This window comes from Salmo trutta, chromosome 31, assembly GCF_901001165.1.
Source record: "Salmo trutta chromosome 31, fSalTru1.1, whole genome shotgun sequence".
In the NCBI taxonomy this organism is placed as follows: domain Eukaryota; kingdom Metazoa; phylum Chordata; class Actinopteri; order Salmoniformes; family Salmonidae; genus Salmo; species Salmo trutta.
This window is the reverse complement of record NC_042987.1, coordinates 12,390,815-12,414,547: the sequence shown is the minus strand read 5'-3', so window position 1 is coordinate 12,414,547 and position 23,733 is coordinate 12,390,815. Positions and strand designations below refer to the sequence as shown.

The window sequence follows — 23,733 nt, the reverse complement described above, 5'->3', positions numbered from 1 at the left end:
GTATATACGGTTGAAGTTGGAAGGTTACATACACTTCGGTTGGAGTCATTAAAACTCGTTTTTCAACCACTCCACACATTCCTTGTGAAGAAAGTATAGTTTTGGCAAGTCGGTTAGGACATCTACTTTGTGCATGACACAAGTAATTTTTTCAACTATTGTTTACAGACAGATTATTTCACTTATAATTCACTGTATCACAATTCCAGTGGGTCAGAAGTTTACATACACTAAGTTGACTGTGCCTTTAAACAGCTTGGAAAATTCCAGAAAATGATGTCATGGCTTTAGAAGCTTCTGATAGGCTAATTGACATCATTTGAGTCAATTGGAGGTGTACCTATGGATGTATTTCAAGGCCTACCTTCCAACTCGGTGCCTCTTTGCTTGACATCATGGGGAAATCAGCGAAGACCTCAGAAAAAAAATTGTGGACCTCTACAAGTCTGGTTCATCCTTGGGAGAAATTTCCAAATGCCTGAAGGTACCACGTTCATCTGTACAAACAATAGTACGCAAGTATTAACACCATGGGACCACGCAGCAGTCATACCGCTCAGGAAGTAGACGCGTTCTGTCTCCTAGAGATGAACGTACTTTGGTGCGAAAAGTGCAAATCAATCCCAGAACAACAGCAAAGGACCTTGTGAAGATGCTGGAGGAAGCAGGTACAAAAGTATCTATATCCACAGTAAAACAAGTCCTATATCGACATAACCTGAAAGGCCGTTCAGCAAGGAAGATGCCACTGCTCCAAAACCGCCATATAAAAGCCAGACTACGGTTTGCAACTGCACATGGGGACAAAGGTCCTACTTTTTGTAGAAATGTCCTCTGGTCTGATGAAACAAAAATAGAATTGCTTGGCCGTAATGACCATCGTTATGTTTGGAGGAAAAAGGGGGAGGCTTGCAAGCCGAAGAACACCATCCCAACCGTGAAGCGCGGGTGTGGCAGCATCATGTTGTGGGGGTGCTTCGCTGCCGGAGGGACTGGTGCACTTCACAAAACAGATGGCGTCATGAGGATGGACAATTATGTGGATATATTGAAGCAACATCTGAAGACATCAGTCAGGATGTTACAGCTTGGTCACAAATGGGTCTTCCAAATGGTCAATGTTCTCAAGAATACTTCCAAAGTTGTCAAAGAATGGCTTAAGGACAACAGAGTCAAGGTATTGGAGTGGCTATCACAAAGCCCTGACCGCAATCCTATAGACAATGTGTGGGCAGAACTGAAAAAGCTTGTGTGAGCAAGGAGGCCTACAAACCTGACTCAGTTACACCAGCTCTATCAGGAGGAATGGGCCAAAATTCACCCATCTTATTGTGGGAAGCTTGTGGAAGGCTACCCTAAACGTTTGACCCAAGTTAAACAATTTAAAGGCAATGCTACCAAATAATAATTGAATGTATGTAAACTTCTGACCCACTGGGAATGTGGTGAAAGAAATAAAAGCTGAAATAAATCACTCTACTATTATTCTGACATTTCACATTCTTAAAATAAAGTGGTGATCCTAACTGACCAAGACAGGGAATTTTTACTAGGATTAAACGTCAGGAATTGTGAACCTGAGTTGATGTACTTGGCTAAACTTCCGACTTCAACTGTACGTAAAAGAGGGAAGTTTGTCACACTGTTAATTAAAGGGATACTTTATTTACTGTTCTATTGTAATATTTTTCCAATCTTGCCTTAGGCTCATAGCTGAACTTCAAAAAATGTCTAATTTTCCGAATGCACTGTATATATTCAGACACCTTGAATTTCCATATTTTGTTACGTTTGTTGTGCCTTATTCTAAAATAGATTAATAGTCCCCCCCCCCATCAATCTACACACAATACCCCATAATGACAAAGCAGAAAGAGGTTTGTAGAATATTTTGCAAATTTATAAAAGGGGAAAAAAGGAAATCGTGTGTATTCAGACACTTTACTCTATTTTATTTAACCATTATTTTACTAGGCAAGTCAGTTAAGAACAAATTCTTAATTACAATGTCCTACCAAAAGGCCTCCTGCGGTGACGGGGGCTGGGATTAAAAATAAAAAACAAAATATAGGACAAAATACACATCACGACAAACGACACCACAACACTACATAAAGAGAGACGACAACACAGCGTGGCAGCAACACAACATGGCAGCAGCACAACATGGTAGCAGCACAAAACATGGTACAAACATTATTGGGCACAGACAACAGCACAAAGGGCAGGAAGGTGGAGACAACAATATATCATGCAAAGCAGCCACAACTGTCAGTAAGAGCGTCCATGATTGAGTCTTTTGAATAAAAAAAACACTCCAATTTGAGTGTTTTTTTTTTGTTTTTTTTGCAGCTCATTCCAGTTGCTAGCTGCTGCGAACTGAGAAGAGGAGTGACCCAGGGATGTGTGTGCTTTTGGGGACCTTCAACAGAATGTGACTGGCAGAATGGGTGTTGTGTGTGTGTGGAGGATGTGGGCTGCAGTAGCCTAGTGGTTAAAGCGTTGTGCCAGTAACCGAAAGGTTGCTAGATAGAATCCTCGAGCTGACAAGGTAAAAATCTGTCCTTCTGCCCCTGAACAAGGCAGTTAACCCACTCTTCTTAGGCTGTCATTGTAAATAAGAATTTGTTCTTAAACTGACTTGCATAGTTAAAGAAAGGTTAAATAAAAATGTAAAAGTAAGTATCTCAGATAGGGAGGTGTGAGGTCTAAGAGGATTTATTAATAAGCATCAACCAGTGGGTCTTGCGACAGGTGTACAGAGATGACCAGTTTACAGAGGAGTATAGAGTACGGTGATGTGTCCTATAAGGAGCATTGGTGGCATATCTGATGGCCGAATGGTAAAGAACATTTAGTCGCTCGTGAGCACCCTTAGCTGCCGATCTATAAATTACGTCTCCATAGTCTAGCATGGGTTGGTATGTCATATGAATCATGGTTAATTTGGCAGCTGGGGTGAAAGAGGAGCGATTACGATAGAGGAAACCAAGTCTAGATTTAACCGTAACCTGCAGCTTTGATATGTGCTGAGAGAAGGACAGTGTACCATCTAGCCATACCTCAAGCTCGAAACCCTCAGCGGTAGTAATCACACCAGTGGGGAGAGGGGCATTCTTCTTAACAAACCACATTACCTTCTGTTTTGGAGGTGTTTAGAACAAGGTTAAGGGCAGAGAAAGCTTTGTTGTAGAGTGTTTAACACAACATCTGGGGAGGGGCCAGCTGAGTATAAGACTCATCTGCATATAAATGGATGCGAGAGCTTCCTACTGCTTGAGCTATGTTGTTGATGTAAATTGATAAGAGCATGGGACCTAGGACCGAGCCTTTGAGTACTCCCTTGGTGACAGGCAGTGGCTGAGACAGCAGATGTTCTGACTTCATACACTGCACTCTTTGAGAGCGGTAGTTAGCAAACCAGGCCAAAGACCCCTCAGAGACACCAATACTCCTTAGCCGGCCCACAAGAATGGAAAGCAAAAGCTTTGGCCAAGTCAATAAAAATAGTAAGACAACATTGCTTAGAATCACGGGCAATGGTGACAATATTTAGGACCGTTAAGGTTGCAGTGACACATCCCATAACCTGAGCGGAAACAAGATTGCATACCTGAGAGAATACTATAGACTTCAAGAAAGCCAGTCAGTTGATTATTGACAAGTTCTTCCAATACTTTTTATTAATAGGGCAAAATAGAAATTGGCCTGTAACAGTTAGGATCAGCTTGATCTCCCCCATAAAATAAAAGACGCACCGTGGCTGCCTTCCAAGCAATGGGAACCTCCCCAGAGAGGAGAGACAGGTTAAAAAGGTTGGAGAGGCTTGGCGATGATAGGAGCAGCAACCTTAATGAAGAAAGGGTCGTAACCATCTGACCCAGATGTTTTTGGGGGTTAAGTTTAAGTCAAATCAAGTTTTATTGGTCACATACACATGGTTAGCAGATGTTAATGCGAGTGTAGCGAAATGCTTGTGCTTCTTCGTTTCAACCGGCCAGTAATATCTAACAAGTAATCAAAATTCCCCACCTAATACACACACATCTAAAGGTGTGAATGAGAATATGCACATATAAGTATATGGATGAGCAATGGCCGAGCGGCACAGGCAAGGTGCAGTAGATGGTATGAAATACAGTATTTATGAGTAATGTAAGATATGTAAACATTATTAAAGTAGCGTTATTTAAAGTGCCATTGTTTAAAGTGACTAGTGATCCATTTATTAGTGTCCAGTGATTCGGTCTCCATGTAGGCAGCAGCCTCACTGAGTTAGTGATGGCTATTTAACAGTCTGATGGCCTTGAGATAGAAGCTGTTCTTCAGTTTCTCAGTTCCAGCTTTGATGCACCTGTACTGACCTCGCCTTCTGGATGATAGCGGTGTGAACAGGCAGTGGCTCGGGTGGTTGTTGTTCTTGATGATCTTTTTGGCCTTCCTGTGTCATCGGGTGTTGTAGGTGTCATGGTCGTTTGCCCCCGGTGATGGGTTGTGCAGACCGCACCACCCTCTGGAGAGCCTTGCCGTTGAGGGCGGTGCAGTTGCCATACCAGGCTGTGATACAGCCCGACAGGATGCTCTCGATTGTGTATCTGTAAAAGTTTCAGTGTTTTGGGTGACGGGCCAAATTTCTTCAGTCTCCTGAGGTTGAAGAGGTGCTGTTGTGCCTTCTTCACCACACTAGCTGTGTGGGTGGACCATTTCAATTGTGGCGGGGGGGGTGCTCCGTCTGCAGTCCTTGTTAGCAGGCTGCGACGGTGGCACTGTATTATTCTCAAAGCTGTGTTTGTTTTTGTAGTCCGTGATTTCCTGTAGACCCTGCCACATACGTCTCGTGTCTGAGCCTTTGAATTGCCACTCCACCTTTTCCCTGTACCGGCATTTAGCTTGTTTGATTACCTTGAGAAGGGAATAAAATTGCACTGTTTATAAATGCAGCCTCCGGATATATAGTTTCCAGTGTACATAGAGTCGAGTGAAGTTCCTTGAGGACCGTCTTGGTGTTCGCTTGAGGGGGGGGGGGGGGGTGTACACAGCTGTGACGATAACTGACGAGAATTCTCTTGGTAGGTAGAATGGCCGACATTTGATTGTAAGGAATTCTAGGTCGGGTGAGCAGAAGGACTTGAGTTCCTGTATGTTGTTATGATTACACCAAGAGTTGTTTATCATAAAGCATACTCCCCCGCCCTTCCTCGTCTCAAAGAGGTGTTTATCTCTGTCGGCGCAATGCATGGAGAAGCCCGGTGACTGAACCGATCCCGACAACATATCCCAAGATTGTAACGTTCTCCGTTTCACGGAAACATGACTATCTCTGTCTCTCTGGAAGGCAACCCTCGCTCGAATTACGTCTACCTTGTAGTCAAGAGACCGGACATTGGCGAGTAGTATACTTGGGAAAGGAGAGCGATGCGCCCGTTTTCGAAGACTGACCAGAAGACCGCTTCGTCTGCCCCTTCTGCGTCGCCGTTGTTTTCGTTCAGCTGCTGGGATTAGACCCATTGTCCTGAGTGGTGGTCCGAAGAGAGGATCTGCTTCGGGAAAGTCGTATTCCTGGTCGCAAAATTGGTTAGTTGATGTTGCTCTTATATTCAATAGTTCTTCCCGGCTCTATGTAATAAGACTTAAGATTTCCTGGAGTAACAATGTAAGAAATAATACATAAAAAAAACAAAATACTGCATAGTTTCCTAAGGCCAAGCTACCATCTTAGGAGCTCCTTTAGCACCTCGGACTCAGTGACCGCCTGCAGGAAGAAACTTTGTAGCAGAGCAGGGGGAAGAGGGGGAGGAGCATTGGGGATAGTCGCATTAGAAGGGGTGGGAAATGTTGGACGGGGAAGGAGGCATGGCAGAGTCAAATAGGAATCCTGACTTAATGAAGTGGTGATTAAAGAGCTCAACCATGTGCTCCTTGTCAGTAGCAACCACATCAACATTAAGGACATGGGAAGCTGTGAGGAAGAGGGTTTATTCCTCAGGTCTTTAACCGTTTTCCAGAACTTCTTGGGGTTAGACCCATAGAGCGAGAGATGCTCCTTAAAGTAACTAACTTTGGCCTTCCGGATAGCCTGAGTGCACTTTCTAATTTGCCTGAAAGAGAGCCAGTCAGCCTGAGTATGCGTATGCCGAGGAAATTGAATTCTTGAGGTGGAGTAACGCTGCCAGATCAAGGTCGAACCAGGGGCTGAACCGGTTTTTCATTTTTGTTGGTGCATATTTTAACAATACCACTGAAAATATAAAAAAAGAAGGTCCATGCGTCTTCGACAAAGGTGATCAAGCTGATTCTATACCAATATACAGAGGGCAAGTCATGAAGGAAGGCTTGTTCATTCAAGTTTTTTAGCAATCATCTATGACAAATCAGGACAGCTAGTTTCACTGAGCAACCATTATGAACACAGGCTGTAAAATAGGGATCACTAAGGTCATTACCGAAATCACCAGACTGATACCTATCAGGATTATTTGTAAGGACAACATCAAGGAGAGTAGCCTTTTCTGGGTGTTTGGAGTCTTCTTGTGGGATTGGTAATAATCTGAGAGATTCGGGGAGTCCCATTGCTTTAGGACTTGGTCAGGTGGTTTAACATCTCTGGGATATGTGGGACGCTAGCGTCCCACCTCGCCAACAGCCAGTGAAATTGCAGGGCGCCAAATTCAAACAACAGAAATCTCATAATTAAAATTCCTCAAATATACAAGTATTATACACCATTTTAAAGAAACTTCTCGTTAATCCAGCCACAGTGTCTGATTTCAAAAAGGCTTTACGGCAAAAGTACACCATGCGATTATGTTAGCTCAGCGCCTAGCCACAGAAAACCATACAGCCATTTTCCAAAGGAGAGATGTCACAAAATGAATCACTAACCTTTTATCTTCACCGGATGGCACTCCCAGGACTCCATGTTAGACAATAAATGTGTGTTTTGTTCGATAAAGTTAATCTTTGTCCAAAAACCTCATTTAAAATTGGCGCGTTATGTTCAGAAATGCATTGTCTCAAACAAACATCCGGTGAAAGTGCAGAGAGCCACATCAAATTACAGAAATATTCATCATAAACATTGATGAAAGATACAAGTGTTTAACATACGATTAAAGCTAAACTTCTTTATGCAACTGCTGTGTCAGATTTCAAAAAGGCTTTACGGGAAAAGTACACCATGCGATTATGTTAGCTCAGCGCCTAGCCACAGAAAACAATACAGCCATTTTCCAACCAAGGAGAGGTGTCACAAAAGTCAGAAATAGCATTAAAATGAATCACTTACCTTTGATCTTCATCTGATGGCACTCCCAGGTCTCCATGTTAGACAAATGTTTGTTTTGTTCGATAAAGTTCATCTATTTGTCCAAATACCTCTTTTGTTTGCGCGTTTAGTCCAGTAACCCAAATGCACAAGGCGCGCTCACAAAGTTCAGACGAAAAGTCAAAAAAGTTCCATTATAGTTCGTAGAAACATGTCAAACGATGTATATAATCAATCTTTAGGATGTTTTTATCATAAATCTTCAATAATATTCCAACTGGACAATTACTTTGTCTTTAGAAAGGAAAGGGAACGGAGCTTGTGCTCACGGCTGCGCGCGATATAATTGTTTTATATATAAACTTTTTTTAAACCTTTTTTAATAAACAATTAATCCACTGAGTAAATCTAACTTCTCGAGCTGCAACACACAGACATGTACGTTGTTTGTGTCACGGACATGGCAATTAATACGTCATTATTGGACGTAGCTACCCCATGTCTGCCCCTCCTGTTTGTTGTGATGCTGAGTTTGCCGACTGTCAGCTTGTACGTAAACACAAATCTCTTTTCGACTCTGTTGTGGAAAGGTAAACACTAATTGTTTCAAGCTAACGTTAGCAAACATAAGATGGACTTTCAGTGCGCTCTGAAGTGCCAGCAGTTCACTCGCATTTGCTAGTGAAAGAAATGAAATGCAAATACGAAAAATAACTGGTCGCATTTGTGCGCGTGTGATATACATTTAATTCTGCGTCCCATTAGTTGCATTTTCCATGTAACATTACGAGGATCACGCAACCTGAGACTAAGTGTAATTATGATCCTCGTCACAAAAAGCATTACCAAAGTATAATCGAAAATAAATATGAACATCTTGACATTAAATGGAGTCTGGAGTTTAGAAGACTGCGCGATGAAGATTGAATGACTGCCTGGTTTTAGCTTTAGAGGCAATGCTTCCAAAATGCCTTTGCACTAGATTTGAGATTTTATACATTTCGAAAATCTGAAATCAGACTCAAACAGCGAGTGTGCGGGGAGAAAGAGAACCCCGATTTGGTGTGTGCGTCTGGTACTCTAAAAAGTTGGACAGCGTTGTCAGGTCTGGAGATGTTCGATTGGGTTCAAGTCCGGGCTCTGGCTGGGCCACTCCAGGACATTCAGAGACTTGTCCCGAAGCCACTCATGTGTTGTATTGGCTGTGTGCTTAGGGTTATTGTCCTGTTGGAAGGTGAACCTTCGGCCCCAGTCTGAGGTCCTGAGTGCTCTGGAGCAGGTTTTCAATAAGGATCTCTCTGTACTTTGCTCCATTCATCTTTCCCTCGATCTTGACTAGTCTCCCAGTCCCTGTCGCTGAAAAACATCCCCATAGCATGATGCTGCCACCACCATGCTTCACTGTAGGGATGGTGCCAGGTTTCCTTCAGACGTGATGCTTGACATTCAGGCCAAAGAGTTAAATCTTGGTTTCATCAGACCAGAGAATCTTGTTTCTCATAGTCTGAGAGTCTTTAGGTGCCTTTTGGAAAATTCCAAGTTGTCTGTCATGTGCCTTTAACTGAGGAGTGCCTTCTGTCTGGCCACTCTACCATAAAGGCCTGATTGGTGTAGTACTACAGAAATGGTTGTCCTTCTGGAATGTTCTCCCATCTCCAGAGGAACTCTGGAGCTTTGTCAGAGTGACCATCGCGTTCTTGGTCACTTCCCTGACCAAAGCCCTTCTCCCCTGATTGCTCAGAATGGTCAGACGGCCAGCTCTAGGAAGAGTCTTGGTGGTTCCAAACTTCTTCCATTTAAGAATGATGGAGGCCACTATGTTCTTGGGGACCTTCAAAGCTGCAGAAATTATTTGGTACCATTCCCCAGATTTGTGCCTCGACAAAATCCTGTCTCGGAGCTCTACGGACAATTCCTTCGACCTCATGGCTTGGTTTTTGCAAAGACATGCACTGTCAACTGTGGGACCTTATATAGACAGGTGTGTGCCTTTCCAAATCATGTCCAATCAATTCAATTTACCACAGGTGGACTCCAATCAAGTTGTAGAAACGTGTCAAGGATGATCAATGGAAACAGGATGCACCTGAGCTCAATTTCGAGTCTCATAGCAAAAGTTCTGAACACTTATGTCAATTTCGTATTTCAGTTTTGTATTTTTCATATACACTGCTCAAAAAAATAAAGGAAACACTAAATAACACATCCTAGATCTGAATGAATGAAATGATCTTATTAAATACTTTTTTATTTACATAGTTGAATGTGCTGACAACAAAATCACACAAAAATAATCAATGGAAATCCAATTTATCAACCCATGGAGGTCTGGATTTGGAGTCGCACTCAAAATTAAAGTGGAAAACCACACTACAGGCTGATCCAACTTTGATGTAATGTCCTTAAAACAAGTCAAAATGAGGCTCAGTAGTGTGTGTGGCCTCCACGTGCCTGTATGACCTCCCTACAACGCCTGGGCATGCTCCTGATGAGGTGGCGGATGGTCTCCTGAGGGATCTCCTCCCAGACCTGGACTAAAGCATCCGCCAACTCCTGGACAGTCTGGTGCAACGTGGCGTTGGTGGATGGAGCGAGACATGATGTCCCAGATGTGCTCAATTGGATTCAGGTCTGGGGAACGGGCGGGCCAGTCCATAGCATCAATGCCTTCCTCTTGCAGGAACTGCTGACACACTCCAGCCACATGAGGTCTAGCATTGTCTTGCATTAGGAGGAACCCAGGGCCAACCGCACCAGCATATGGTCTCACAAGGGGTCTGAGGATCTCATCTCGGTACCTAATGGCAGTCAGGCTACCTCTGGCGAGCACATGGAGGGCTGTGCGGCCCCCCTAAAGAAATGCCACCCCACACCATGACTGACCCACCGCCAAACCGGTCATGCTGGAGGATGTTGCAGGCAGCAGAATGTTCTCCACGGCGTCTCCAGACTCTGTCACGTCTGTCACATGTGCTCAGTGTGAACCTGCTTTCATCTGTGAAGAGCACAGGGCGCCAGTGGCGAATTTGCCAATCTTGGTGTTCTCTAGCAAATGCCAAACGTCCTGCACGGTGTTGGGCTGTAAGCACAACCCCCACCTGTGGACGTCGGGCCCTCATACCACCCTCATGGAGTCTGTTTCTGACCGTTTGAGCAGACACATGCACATTTGTGGCCTGCTGGAGGTAATTTTGCAGGGCTCTGGCAGTGCTCCTCCTGCTCCTCCTTGCACAAAAGCGGAGGTAGCGGTCCTGCTGCTGGGTTGTTGCCCTCCTATGGCCTCCTCCACGTCTCCTGATGTACTGGCCTTTTTCCTCGTAGCGCCTCCATGCTCTGGACACTACGCTGACAGACACAGCAAACCTTCTTGCCACAGCTCGCATTGATGTGCCATCCTGGATGAGCTGTACTACCTGAGCCACTTGTGTGGGTTGTAGACTCCGTCTCATGCTACCACTAGAGTGAAAGCACCGCCAGCATTCAAAAGTGACCAAAACATCAGCCAGGAAGCATAGGAATTGAGAAGTGGTCTGTGGTCACCACCTGCAGAACCACTCCTTTATTGGGGGTGTCTTGCTAATTGCCTATAATTTCCACCTGTTGTCTATTCCATTTGCACAACAGCATGTGAAATTTATTGTCAATCAGTGTTGCTTCCTAAGTGGACAGTTTGATTTCACAGAAGTGTGATTGACTTGGAGTTACATTGTGTTGTTTAAGTGTTCCTTTTATTTTTTTGAGAAGTGTATTTTCCAAAAATTCTAATAACCTGTTTTCACTCATTCATTGTGGGGTAATGAGTGTTGGTGGATGAGGAAAAAGTTAATTTAATCCATTTTAGAATACCGCTGTAACGTAGGAAAAGGAGGAAAAAGTCAAGTTGTCTGAATACTTTCCGAATGCACTGTGTATACCTACTCCATCATTTCTACTCTTTAGGCTCTTTCTGTTGTTTGAGGTTCCATGTTAAATTATATATTATGATATATATTTATGTGCCATTATTTGTTTATTTGCTCAAATGCATGGAATACATTTGACATATCCAACAGAGTTTATGAAAACCCCAAGGCATGCCTTTAGCATGATTCTTAGATGGGAATGTCTTTGCTAGCTCCTTACTCTTTTTCATATTTCCCTCTCTCATTCTTCCTCCCCAGGTGACAGAGATCCAGGACTGGAGTGCAGCCAGCCCCCACAGTGCAGCCTACGTACTCTGGGACAACGGGGCCAAGAACCTCTACAGAGTGGGCTTCGAGGGGATGGTGAGTAAAGCACCACACACACACACACACACACACACACACACACACACACACACACACACACATACACACACACACACACTCACTCACAAAAGATCAGCTGTCAGTTGGTCTTTGTGTTTGACCACAGAGCCTGGGGTCTTTCTTGTGCTGCCAAGCCTTTGTGGTGGAGAGCCAGCCAGCAGCCAGGGCCCCATTGTGGCAGGCAGCTGGAAGGAGGGAGGGGATCTACATGAGAAAGGCAATCTGTTCCCTTCTTTCTTTATGAGGAAGAGAGCAAACATGGAGGTCAGCTTCAGTGGGTGGAGAGAAAAGGAGGGGTCCCACACGAGCCACAAATGACAGGCAGCGTGCTGATTGGTGCGGAACATTCCTGCTTTTTATGAACACGGCCAATCAGAGCGCTGGGTTGCGTAACAGATTTGTCTTTTGTTATTCTAATAGGTCTGGTAGGTTTGAGGGGTTAGGGTATACGGCATCTGATTGAATAAAGCATGGGTTCTTAAGCTTTTTCATTCTGGGACCCAAATTAGAAATTCTATGTTTTCCTGAGATCGAAGCTCATGAAAACATGCCCCCTTTTAGGTACCCTAAGCGAGATTTGGTTGGGAGCCACCCCACCTTGCAGGCAAAACATTTTAGTGCCCCCCCATCCCCTTGACGGCGGAGAGAAATGTACGTTTTTTTCCCCAGCAATTTTTTCCCCCCCAGCAATTCTACCATTATGTGATGGAGCATAGAGAAAATGTTGCTGTTTTGAAGCAAGTTTTCTGCAATTCTACACATTTTGCCATGACTTATGTTATCTGAGTGAGACTAAATAATAAAATGTATGTGGGCCCCGTGGAGGTCAGGGCGCCTGGGCACGTGCCCTGCATGCCTGGCTAATTGAGTGACTCTGTGACTGACATAACGAAATAAAACATTTCAAACAATAAAACATTTTCAACATTTCAACCTTGCACCTTGTTTATTCTACTATTCTAAGTCTCAACAGTAAGCTGAAACAGACTGAGGTCCTACAAAATAAGAAAAAACATTATTTTATTTTTTTACTCTGACTGGGTCTCGACCCAGAATTGAATAAAGGCTGAACTAAAGCACGGTTTGTATATGCTGCTCCCCCCAAAATAATAAAAAATACATATTATTTGGTGTCCTGGTCATTGGTCAACCTTGCAGTTGGTGTTTAAATGATCTGTTACTTTAACACTTTTTGTAACACGCTTTGACGTTATTGGTAGTAAGACTGCAAAAGAGCACTGTTGACAATGTCAAAGAAACTGCATTTTGGTGCGCACAATCAATGTATTTTCACTTTTATTGACAAAGTAGTTTCGTTCAAATAGCATCAAAAACACACAGTCTGGTCTCTTGGCTTCACACATTTACCAAAGACAATGCATTTCCTCTTCCTTTTTCCTTTCCTCAGCGTGCTTTCCTTTCCCTTCTCTTTTTACACATTTGTTTTGTGCAAAAGGGCATCAAAAAGAGTCAAGTTGGTTGATATCACAAATCTATGAACATGGCTACCATCCCAAATGGCACCCTATTCCATTATAGTGCACTACCTTAGACCAAAAGTGGTCAAAAGTGGTGCACTATATAGGGACTAGGGTGCCATTTGGGATAGAACCGCTGTTAGTGAACCCTGCTGTGTCCCTTCATCTCCGGATAGATGTCTTCACTGCCTTGTAATCAGCACGGCTACCCTCTAACTATGTCACAGTGGATGCACATCCACATTTGAGTCATCACAAATGACATGATGCAGTGGCTTCTTTGCCCTGCCGAGCCAGAGCTTTGTAATGTAATGTTTCCATATCCTTCAGAGCCCTGAGGGTAATGCTGTTGTTGCCACGCTACCCTGCAGTAACTTTAACAGAGTGTCGCTGCAGTATTAAGGCAGTGTGATTTTACTCTGTCGCATTTTTCTGCTGCAGTTCTAATAGATTGAATCAAGTAGATAATTAGCTGACACTTTGTTCCCCCGTCGCTCCTTTTCAGTCGGATTTGAAATGTGTCCAGGATGCCAAAGGAGGCTCTTTCTACAGAGACCACTGCCCTGTTCTAGGTGAGTACTGTATTAGTAATTCGTTGCACTACACCTACCGTCAATATTGCACCAATTTCTCCCCAGCACAGTGTTCTGCAGTGGAGTCCAAGGGCATCAGGAGCATGTCCATGCCAGGCTGCAGTTACTGGTGGCATCCACTAGGTGGCACCACCACACAGATACAGACAGGACCAGGCTGCATGGAGACAGCTTGGGTGCAGTCACAGGTCACACTGGCACAGCATTCCCACAATCCCATCTCCTTGGCTGTGAAAATGATTATCTTCTCTCAGATTGTCCTGTCCAGGGATACCTGGGTTATGTTAGGCACCCGATGCAGCACTGCAGAAACCAAATGAAATAATCACATAAGGCTCTCCAGGATCTGATTTGTCCACCTTATTTTATCTTAATGAGACTAACCTAGATAAAACAAGGTTATATAGTGTAAGGAATGTACCCCCCGTACTGTGTAACCAGTATGTATTTCCCTTGCACTCTCTCCACAGGCGAACAGAATGGCAACAGGAACCCAGGCGGTCTGCAGATCGGAGACCTGGTCAACATCGACCTGGACCTGGAGATAGTCCAGTCCCTGCAGCACGGCCACGGAGGCTGGACAGACGGCATGTTCGAGACCCTCACCACCACCGGTACCGTGTGTGGAATTGACGAGGACCACGACATTGTGGTGCAGTACCCCAGTGGGAACAGGTGAGCTCTACCAGTTCATGATTCAGACCAGTGCACAAGCATAGGGGTGTCAGGTCAATCCAGTCATAACACAAGCAGCAGCCTCTGTGTCATAACAAGAGTATGACATGGACTTGAAACGTATTTGGCCTGATGAAAAATATTTCCGACATGTCACAGAGGCCATCTGAAATAAAGCGTTACCAACGTGTGTTACAGGTGGACGTTCAACCCTGCGGTGCTGACCAAAGCCAACGTGGTGCGTAGTGGGGAAGGTGTTGCGGCGGGGGCAGAGGGCGGCAGCTCCCAGTTCCTGGTGGGAGACCTGGTCCAGATCTGCTACGACATCGACCGCATTAAACTGCTGCAGAGAGGACACGGGGAGTGGGCCGAGGCAATGCTGCCTGTAAGACACACACACACACACACACACACACACACACACACACACACACAGACACCCTTAAACCTCACAACTGGAGGGCCTATTCCATGGTGCCTGTAACAGACAAACACACCTTTTTAAAACCCTTAAACGGACATCTTTTTGTATGAGCAATAAAAACCAGAACTCGCAGCATCAGTGGTCAAAAGGAAGTGTTTCCTTCGTCAGCATAAAGGCATTTTTCTTTCCTCTCACCTCCCACATAACAATGACAGTATCGCAGGGGTGTAATGATATGTGATGACTATGGCAGAAACTAGGCTATTGTGATTTTAGGCTAAAAGTCTGTAAACTGGCATAATCGTAGATAGTCATTGCTTCATCTCATCAAATTGTATGTTACATCACACCACAATCGTCCAACGCTCCACTAAAACCAACACCCTCGGCAGCTAACGAGCTTTAAAACCCAGTGATAGGTACTTACTTTGATCACTAGCCACTGATGGTGCTGCTCTCTGCCTGCCTGTTACAGCCCCCTATAGATGGGTTAGCTGTCACAAAAACGATGCACGCTCTTCAAAGGTGCAGAAGGCTGTGTGTTATGGTTCTGGATGGGCAGATAGCTAGCAACAATGACAAGAAACTATATTGTGGGGAATCGTAAGTAGCTCGTTGGATCTTGTTCTTGATACCATGTCTTGTTTTGACTGTCACTCCTATGCTAATATGGCAAACATTTGCTTGCTAGCTAACCAACCACTGTAATGATGGGTTTGAGAGACAAGCGCTCATTGTGCAACTTTATGTTTTCAGTAAACATTGGAGACAAAATAAAGTTGACAAGTTGTCAACAATCTAAGCCAATCCAGTTTGTTTTGCCCCATAGTTGCACACGCAATCGTTTTGTTCCGAATATAACTATTATTTTGTTCCGTTGCAATTTTCCGACCAGCAAAATAAAGTTCTGAACCGGTTCAAACCCCAAAAAGTACTGCTTGATATTGTTCCTTTTGATACATCTGAAATCTTTTTCTTTTTTCCTTTAGCTCAACATTAAATGACTTCACCAATCAAGTGCCATAGTTGTTCACATGCATTGGACAGACTAGTGTAGGGTGACTGAAATGTTGCGTGTGGGGAGAGAGCAAGAGAGGGTGGAGGAGAGGAGGCTTGGCTTGAAGCGCAGTGCATTTTATGTGATTTACATTATCTGAATTAGGCCCACAGAATTACACCAACGGAGAAGCGGCTTCTATGGAGAAACTTTGAATGTCTTTCAACTTCCGAGACTTGGCTTAACGTTGGACCAGCATTTGCTAACAAGCTTGTGTGTGCGGAGCGGCACCATAATTAAAATAAAAACATTTCACAAATCCCATGTGGAACGTGATATCTATAGTATCCTCAACTGTCATTGAAAAAGTGAGTCCGTTAATCTCGGGAAATAAAAAAAAATCTATCTCCCTAATTTCTGAATCACGCATAACATCAGTAGGCCATAGACAGTAGCCTATACTTTGGAAAGGGAGGGGCAGGTTCAGGTAACCTACACGTGTACACACTGGCAAAGATTTGAAACTGGCAGGTTGACACTGGAATTAGTTTCTGAGTGACATTGAGGACTTGGATAGGCACTTTGTTGTGTTTTTTGTTGGAATGAAAAACAAATGCCCAGAACCTAAAAGAACAAGTTGTTTATCTTCTCCTCAATTGTCCGGTGTTGGTGATCGCTTCTTGTTTTTAGCCGGTGTGGGCGTCAGCTGCAATAGCCCATCCGTGACCAGGACCGACGAGTTGTGCGTTCCGAGATGCCGTTCTCCACACCACTGTTGTATCGCGCCGTTATTTGACTCTTTGTGGGTCGCCTGTTAGCTTGCATGACTCTTGCCATTCTCCTTCGACCTCTCATCAACGAGATGTTTTGGCCCACAGGACTGCTGCTGACTGGCAGTTTTGTGTGTGTCTGTCGCACCATTCCCGGTATACCGTAGACACTGTGTGAAAAGACCAGGAGGCCGGCCAGTTTCTGAGATACTGGAACCGGCGTGCCTGGCACCGACGATCATACCACACTCAATGTTGCTTAGGTCACTCGTTTTGCCCGTCCTAACTTTCAATTGAACTGTAACTAAATGCCTCGATGCCCGTCTGCCTGCTATATATAGCATGCCACGGCCACGGGACTCACGATCTGTTGGCGCGAACCATTTTCGTGAACGGGTTGGCGTACTTAATAAACTGGCCACCGAGTGCATATTGCAACATAGTGTTTGTCTGTTTTAATATTGACATTAGCATACTATGTAGAAAAACGCAGTGTGTCGGGCATGCATTCTATCTAGTATGCTGAAGACTGTGGATATTGGAACGAACCGGCGAGACAGCCAGCAAATGCCTTTCATTACTCAACTCGTACGGCGTTTCGGTGGAAGTATTTTCTGGTGTGTGTCCCTTGACGGACATCAACAAGGTCCCAGGTAATTGGCTATATAGATGAGAAATAAGTCTGCCGTTCGCTCAGCCGTTCAACTGCCCTTCCCTTTGAATGAATAATCAGAACAGTGCTTTTAGTCATCTGTGATTATTCTTTCCTGTCATGTTTTTGGAAAGGAAGGGCCAAGTCTTTCTTCCCGGAAGAGGAACGAAGGGTTTTATAGAAATTAGATGCACAGACACACGGCATCTCTTTTTTTGTTGTGACTTTTTTTTGGGGGGGGGGGGGGGGGGCATTTTGCTTATGTTTTCTATATCTTTGTTATGTCTTAGATCATTTACCCTCCCTGTGTTAGACACCAGAATGCTCAAAGGAGTTTCAGAATTCACTTCAATAATCTTCAGTACTTACTTATGAGAACGCTCCTTCATCGCAGCACTGGTTTGTCTTCAAAGACAAACTAACAATACGATGTGTTTATGCTCTTTTGTGATTGTAATGAAACGCTGTAGCAATGTAGTAATGTATTGTTTCCCTCAGACCCTGGGCAAGGTGGGCCGCGTGCAGCAGATCTACTCAGACAGCGACCTGAAGGTGGAGGTTTGCGGAACGTCATGGACCTACAACCCTGCTGCTGTCACCAAAGTGGCCCCTGCTGGCTCAGCTGTCAACAATGCATCCGGAGGTAGGCAGGACACACACACAGTCAGAACAGACACACAGTAGATGTGCGTGCACACTGAGATACACAGACCATAAACTCATCTTTTTTCCCTATCTGCTTCTAGCCCGTTTATAAGTGGGCATGCACGTACACTGACCACTTGTGCACACCACACACATTCTTCACTCCTTGGATCTAGAGGATGAACTTGGAACGTTTTTTTTTCTCCATCTGTGTGTAGAGCGTCTGTCTCAGCTGCTGAAGAAGCTGTTTGAGACCCAGGAGTCTGGTGACATCAATGAGGAGCTGGTCAAAGCAGCAGCCAATGGCGACCTGGCCAAGGTGGAGGACATCCTCAAGAGACCTGACGTGGACGTAAGTGATCCCTGCATTCAACACAGCTTCAGGGTTTAATTTAGTCCCATTTTTTTCTCTCTCTAAGATCTATTTATTGCAAATTGAGATTGCAAAATAATTCTATAAAGAAAGACATTTCTCCAGGTCACAGGTAAACATTCTGATGTGCCTTCTATACAGCACCATTTACTGCAGCCAGTCACAGCCATTTACTTCACACCTCATCTTAAAAACATTCCGCTCCGGCCCAGTGCAAGCATCCAGGGCATTGGCGTGCATTGCAGTGCTTGCTTCGTTCACCGTCTCGACATGGTGAACATACACCATGTTCTGGTCTAGGGCCAATTTTCCACGTTACTAAGACAACTCTGGGGGCTAGTTATATGATACAGGTGGGGCGCAGAGTTTTTCCTTGTCAGGGGGCCGCAGTCAGAAAAAACTCCTGTCCCTTTTTGTGATGCGTCCTTTACATCAACCAGGCCAACAAGCTTCCCCTAAGGAGAGCTGTCTGCGCTCTCCTATTTCCTATTGCCTTTCGAGAGCTGCTTAGAGTTGATCATCTTAGCGTTCTGCAGCAGTCTCAGCGGCAGTGTGTGTCAGTGCTGTGAGGGCTGGCCAGGTGCCCCGGCGCCTTTCAGTGAAATTATTACTTAAAGCTCGGTGAGCTGTGCCAAGTGATCTGCCCGCCAGGACAAGGCACGTTCTGTGACTCCCAAAGGAGCCTGCATTAATATTTATGCCCTAAGTATTGCAGTACTGCAGTTGGCAATGAAATACACACGCATATTTGTCTTCTGTTTGCAAGTGACGAGGCAGTGCACTGGATAAACTCAAAATACAAAAACGCACAAACACACGAACAGTGTTATATTGTGTGTTTTGTAGGTGAACGGGCAGTGTGCTGGACACACAGCCATGCAGGCGGCCAGTCAGAACGGACACGTGGACGTCCTCAAGCTGCTGCTGAAACACAACGTGGACCTGGAGGCCGAGGTTTGTACATCCAACAGTCCCTCCTCAATGCTAAAATCAATACTATAGTCCCCTCTCAATACTCATATATTTAAACTCTCCTCAATACCAAAATGAACAGAGAAACCACTTTAGAGAAACCAATCCCCCTCTCTTTTTCCGTACCCAGTCTACCTATACAAGTCTCGCGTCGTACTCTAAAAAGCTGACCTGGTCAGTCATAGTTACACAGTGATGTAAACAGTGCAGACATCGGGTCAGTCTATGTATAATATTCCTCCCAGGACAAGGATGGAGACCGGGCGGTGCACCACGCGTCCTTCGGAGACGAGGGCTCTGTGATCGAGGTGCTGCAGAGAGGCGGTGCAGACCTGAACGCCAGGAACAAGCGCAGACAGACGCCCCTGCACATCGCTGTCAACAAGGGTCATCTGCAGGTGGTCAAGACCCTGCTGGACTTTGGCTGCCACCCCAGCCTCCAGGTAACCGCTCAGAACACACACACACACACACTCACGCACACAGATGAGTGAGTACATGTATACATGAGTAGACTGTGTTTTGAGTCTTCAGCTGTAAACCGTGTACTCAGAAGTGAATTTCATGCTGGTGCGGTGTTGACAGGTACGTTTTCATTGATTTTGATTCACCCATAAATTGTACTTCTTGTTTTCTTTTGGTCTGTGATATTTTATGCTTAACCCTAAGATGATAAATGCTCTGTAGGGCATTGGATATTTCTACACAAATTGTCCCCGATTTTTAGGAATGAGTCAGTCTGGCTGTCCCTTCAGTGAATGTACAAACATTCATGAGATGGGAGTTTGCAGATACCTGCTTTGGAGCGCTGTCATGTATCCAACCTCTAACCAAATATTTGGGTGGATCTCGCTGCACTCAAGGGTTTAGGTGAAATCTATATGGGTGTTGTTAGTGATAATGGGTGTGGTGCAGGTGGTCAAAGTGACGTTGGTATAATGTCGCCCCCTACAGGACTCAGAGGGAGACACCCCCCTACATGATGCCATCAGTAAGAAGAGAGATGATATGCTGTCTGTGCTGCTGGAGGCAGGTGCAGATGTCACCATCACCAACAACAACGGTTTCAACGCCCTGCACCACGCTGCCCTCCGAGGGAACCCCAGGTACAACCCTGATACTTATCTGGCCCTAACCGCCAAGCCAGGGCTTGTGGAAATCTCAATGTGGAAATCTGCCTTTTGGCTTCACAGGAAACCAAGTGAATGGAATGGGAAGCCCTGGCGTCTATACAGTTGTGTTTGTGGCTTGCCAAGTTGAAGTGTTTCAAACACGGTTTTACTTTTATTGATTGCTAATGAACAAATTGAATGGTACTGCTAGAAAATGGCTTATGACCACACTGAACCGCAAATGACTTTGAGGTTGATGTGTTTGTTTCTGACTGTTAGACTAGGCAAGTCTACGGCCTCTATCAGTAGCCTCCTCGTCCTTGGCCACGTCTATTTCTAGCTCCACCTGGTTGCTTCTGCTCCACTCTGTAGCTATGGGCTATTCTCATGCATGAGACACACATTAAGGCAGGTAGCTAAGAGAGACTACAATATACCGGTCACACACACACACACACACATACACACACTAGCCGCTGCCATTGTGGCTTGGCAGTAGGTCTGGCTCGTGGTGTATGGTCTGGTCAGGGCTAGCTAGGGGACATTATCATTCCCCTTAGCTGATACACATTCCATTGGCACGAGGACAGAGGGAATTGGGGTCAGAGGGCTCTGGCGCACCTGCTATTTCAGCCCTGCCTGACATAGTCTGGTATGGTGTAGTCCACTGGGAGTGGCACAGACAGCAGTAGCACACTGGAATACAGTGGAGTAATAGTGGTATAACACTGGAATACATTAAGCCCCCCTGAATCCTCCTATGGCACTGCCTGCCACTCATAGATAGCCAGTTAAAACAATAATCTGGATTGCAATCGGCGTGCCTCGCTGTGCCGGCCTGCCTATTACTGCATAAGCCTTGTGGCCTCAGTCAGGCGCATTGAAGTCATTTGTCATAATGCGGTGATTTAACCAGTTAATGGCATCAAAAGATGGGAGACAAATGTTTCTGCTTTTCTTCTTTTTTTGTTTCATATGAATCTTCAACTCTGAGTGTGTTGCCTGGACTGAGTGGACTCCCATTGTACTGTACATTAATGCTCTGTACATTGCATTCCCTCCAGGGCCTAAGATTTACTTTTTTGTTGTTGTTATTGCCATAATTACATAAACAACACCAAAAAAAACATGACCATGCTTTGTAATGTTTCTAAAACCAGTAATGTGGTAGATTGCTAAATTTTCAGTCTTTTAACCAACATTTTATCAGATGAGAAAATGTTCAGCTGCCCCTTTAAGAGCGGGTGGTTACCGTGGTAACGGGGCCACTTGAGTTGTGTGTGTGTGATTTTGGATCTGACTAGTAGTAGACGGCGACTCTTTGCTTTCAATTGAAGCAGCAGATTCAAACCAACATCGAAAAGCAACCAAGCTTGTGAACAAAACAGTGTAGTAGCCAAGAAACACGAGGACCAAGTCTCACTTCATTGACTTTAGAGTAAATTATTAGTGCCTCCAAAAGTGAATCTATCAGCATTGAGAAGGGTGCAATTACGGCCCGGTACACAGCAGGAGGGAGGCGGTGTCAAACTAGCTAGTACACAGCAGGGCGGGGGCAACACCTTGTGCTAACTAGCAAGCTAGTTGGGGCGGTTCATGATGGGACCAATGGGATGGTGGGTGGGGGGGGGGGGCAGATGCAGGAACGCCCACATGCAAGAACGCCCCGAATTGCAGGCTGCAGTTGCACGCTATTGTCAGCACTTAACTTAATGCGCAAAGCTCCCCAGCCAGGTATTGTTGCTGCGTGAGGTGGGATACAGGATTCGTATTTCTTTGGGCGATTAGCAGCTGTGAAACAAAATGGCCGAAATTAGCACGTCCTCATACTTGACTTTTGACTGTTATTTGCAAATGTGAATGTAATGCTCGCACTGTGGAGCCCTGCATATTGACCACCCGCCTACGTGGCTGGTGAAATAGACATCCCTACCCGCCAATATCTTAATCTACCCACATTTGGCAGGTGTTCATTTTATACCCTGATTCCCTCCACCAGTGTGTAACAGTGGGAGTTGTCAGTCTTATATCAACTGTACAGTAAAGGTGAAAAGTGCTGGAGTCAGTATTTGTTACAGGCCAGGGCCCGTGTTGTTGTGACCTGCTGCCTTGCTTTCCACCCAACCTCTGTCCCCCTCGCCTTCAGAGAAACCAAGATGTGTGTGTCGATTTCACACTCAAGCTCCTCCACAATATTGCAGAGAGAGAGAAAAATGGCCTTCTGGACTCGAGCACGTCTTAAACCCCTTGAAAAGGACGTCTCCCTTGGTTGAAGTGAATGTATTTATTTTAGCAGTGCTTTAATGCAGTGGCTTTTGAGTCCTGATAGAGTGCTTGGGTCTGGGAGTAGGTTTTGACTGCAGTAGTAGTGTCGTGTTCTTCAAAAGCACCCTAGGTGGTTGTCAGACGAAGTTTAGTGGCCGTCAGTGGCGATGCCAAACCTTTGAAAATAGGTCGGGAAATGAAATCCTTTCCCTCTAAATATCTGTCGGGTGGTGTTTGTTCAGTTGAAATGATTATTGTTCAGTGGTACATGACTCAAGCTTCTGTTCAGGCTATTTATGTTCAGTTATGGATGAATACTTCCTGCCACGGGATGTTCTTGTATTGATTGTACTTATAATCCAAGTTGCATGTCTTGTGCATCATCTGGGACCAGAGAAACAAATCTGACAATCCCTCCATGTACACTAAATAGGCCACCCATCAGCCATATGTTCAGACATCAGACAGTAATGGCGGGCAGCCAGTGTGCGTGTGTGGTAGTGCCCTCCAGGTGTGGGTAAATGTTGTTGAGGATGAAGGGGGGGACGACGACACAGGAGGAGTTGAGGTGACAGATGAGTCTGGCATCTGGCAGTGTGTGTGGAGTGGAGGCCCAAACGCGGAGACAAATAAACTGTACCAGCAGGGGCGCCTGCTAATGCGGGAGCTAAACTATATTTCACCGCTGTGATGGAAAGGGGGAGAGAGGGAGGAAGACGGATGAATAGAGAGGGAGAGAGATTGAAAGCAGATTGAAATGGTCGTGTTTATATATAAAGCAACAGGTTTTGTGAGTCAGTTAATTGCGTCTTTTATAATTAGTGTGTAATTTAGGCTACTTGGTAAATAGGAAGAGTTGAGGTGACACCTTTTTTAAATTGAGTATGGAGGGTTAAGCTTGCGTGTGTACGTACTGTGTGAGTGTGTTGTGTGTGTGTGTGTGTGTGTGTGTGTGTGTGTGTGTGTGTGTGTGTGTTTACTGCTGCTTCTGCCCCTGACGGGGGACTGGTTCATCTCAGCAGCTCTGGCTCTGTCTGGCTGGAAGGCGCTAGCTTCTACAGCACTGTAAACAATACGATTAATAACCCGTGAGTCATAAACGGTACGGGGCTCCAAACAGAGCAGGCCCTGCAGTGTCAGACCAGACAACTCCGCTACCTTTTTACACGCCTCTCACCCTTTTTTAATACAGCTCTCAACATCCCCTTTAACGCTACAGTCTGG

The 23,733-nt window shown here is 45.1% G+C and overlaps 1 protein-coding gene across 3 annotated transcripts in view; it reads left to right on the top strand.

The window, feature by feature from the left end:
• Nucleotides 1-23,733, top strand: part of mib1 (MIB E3 ubiquitin protein ligase 1) — a 90,220-nt gene that overhangs the window by 15,449 nt on the left and 51,038 nt on the right. For all 3 annotated transcript variants that reach the window (XM_029725293.1, XM_029725292.1, XM_029725291.1), the window contains exons 4-12: nt 11,425-11,529; nt 13,537-13,603; nt 14,095-14,299; nt 14,498-14,684; nt 17,641-17,785; nt 18,006-18,139; nt 19,007-19,114; nt 19,378-19,575; nt 20,087-20,238. In XM_029725293.1, coding sequence (XP_029581153.1) covers nt 11,425-11,529; nt 13,537-13,603; nt 14,095-14,299; nt 14,498-14,684; nt 17,641-17,785; nt 18,006-18,139; nt 19,007-19,114; nt 19,378-19,575; nt 20,087-20,238 — 1,301 coding nt within the window. The remainder of the gene's footprint in view (nt 1-11,424; nt 11,530-13,536; nt 13,604-14,094; nt 14,300-14,497; nt 14,685-17,640; nt 17,786-18,005; nt 18,140-19,006; nt 19,115-19,377; nt 19,576-20,086; nt 20,239-23,733) is intronic.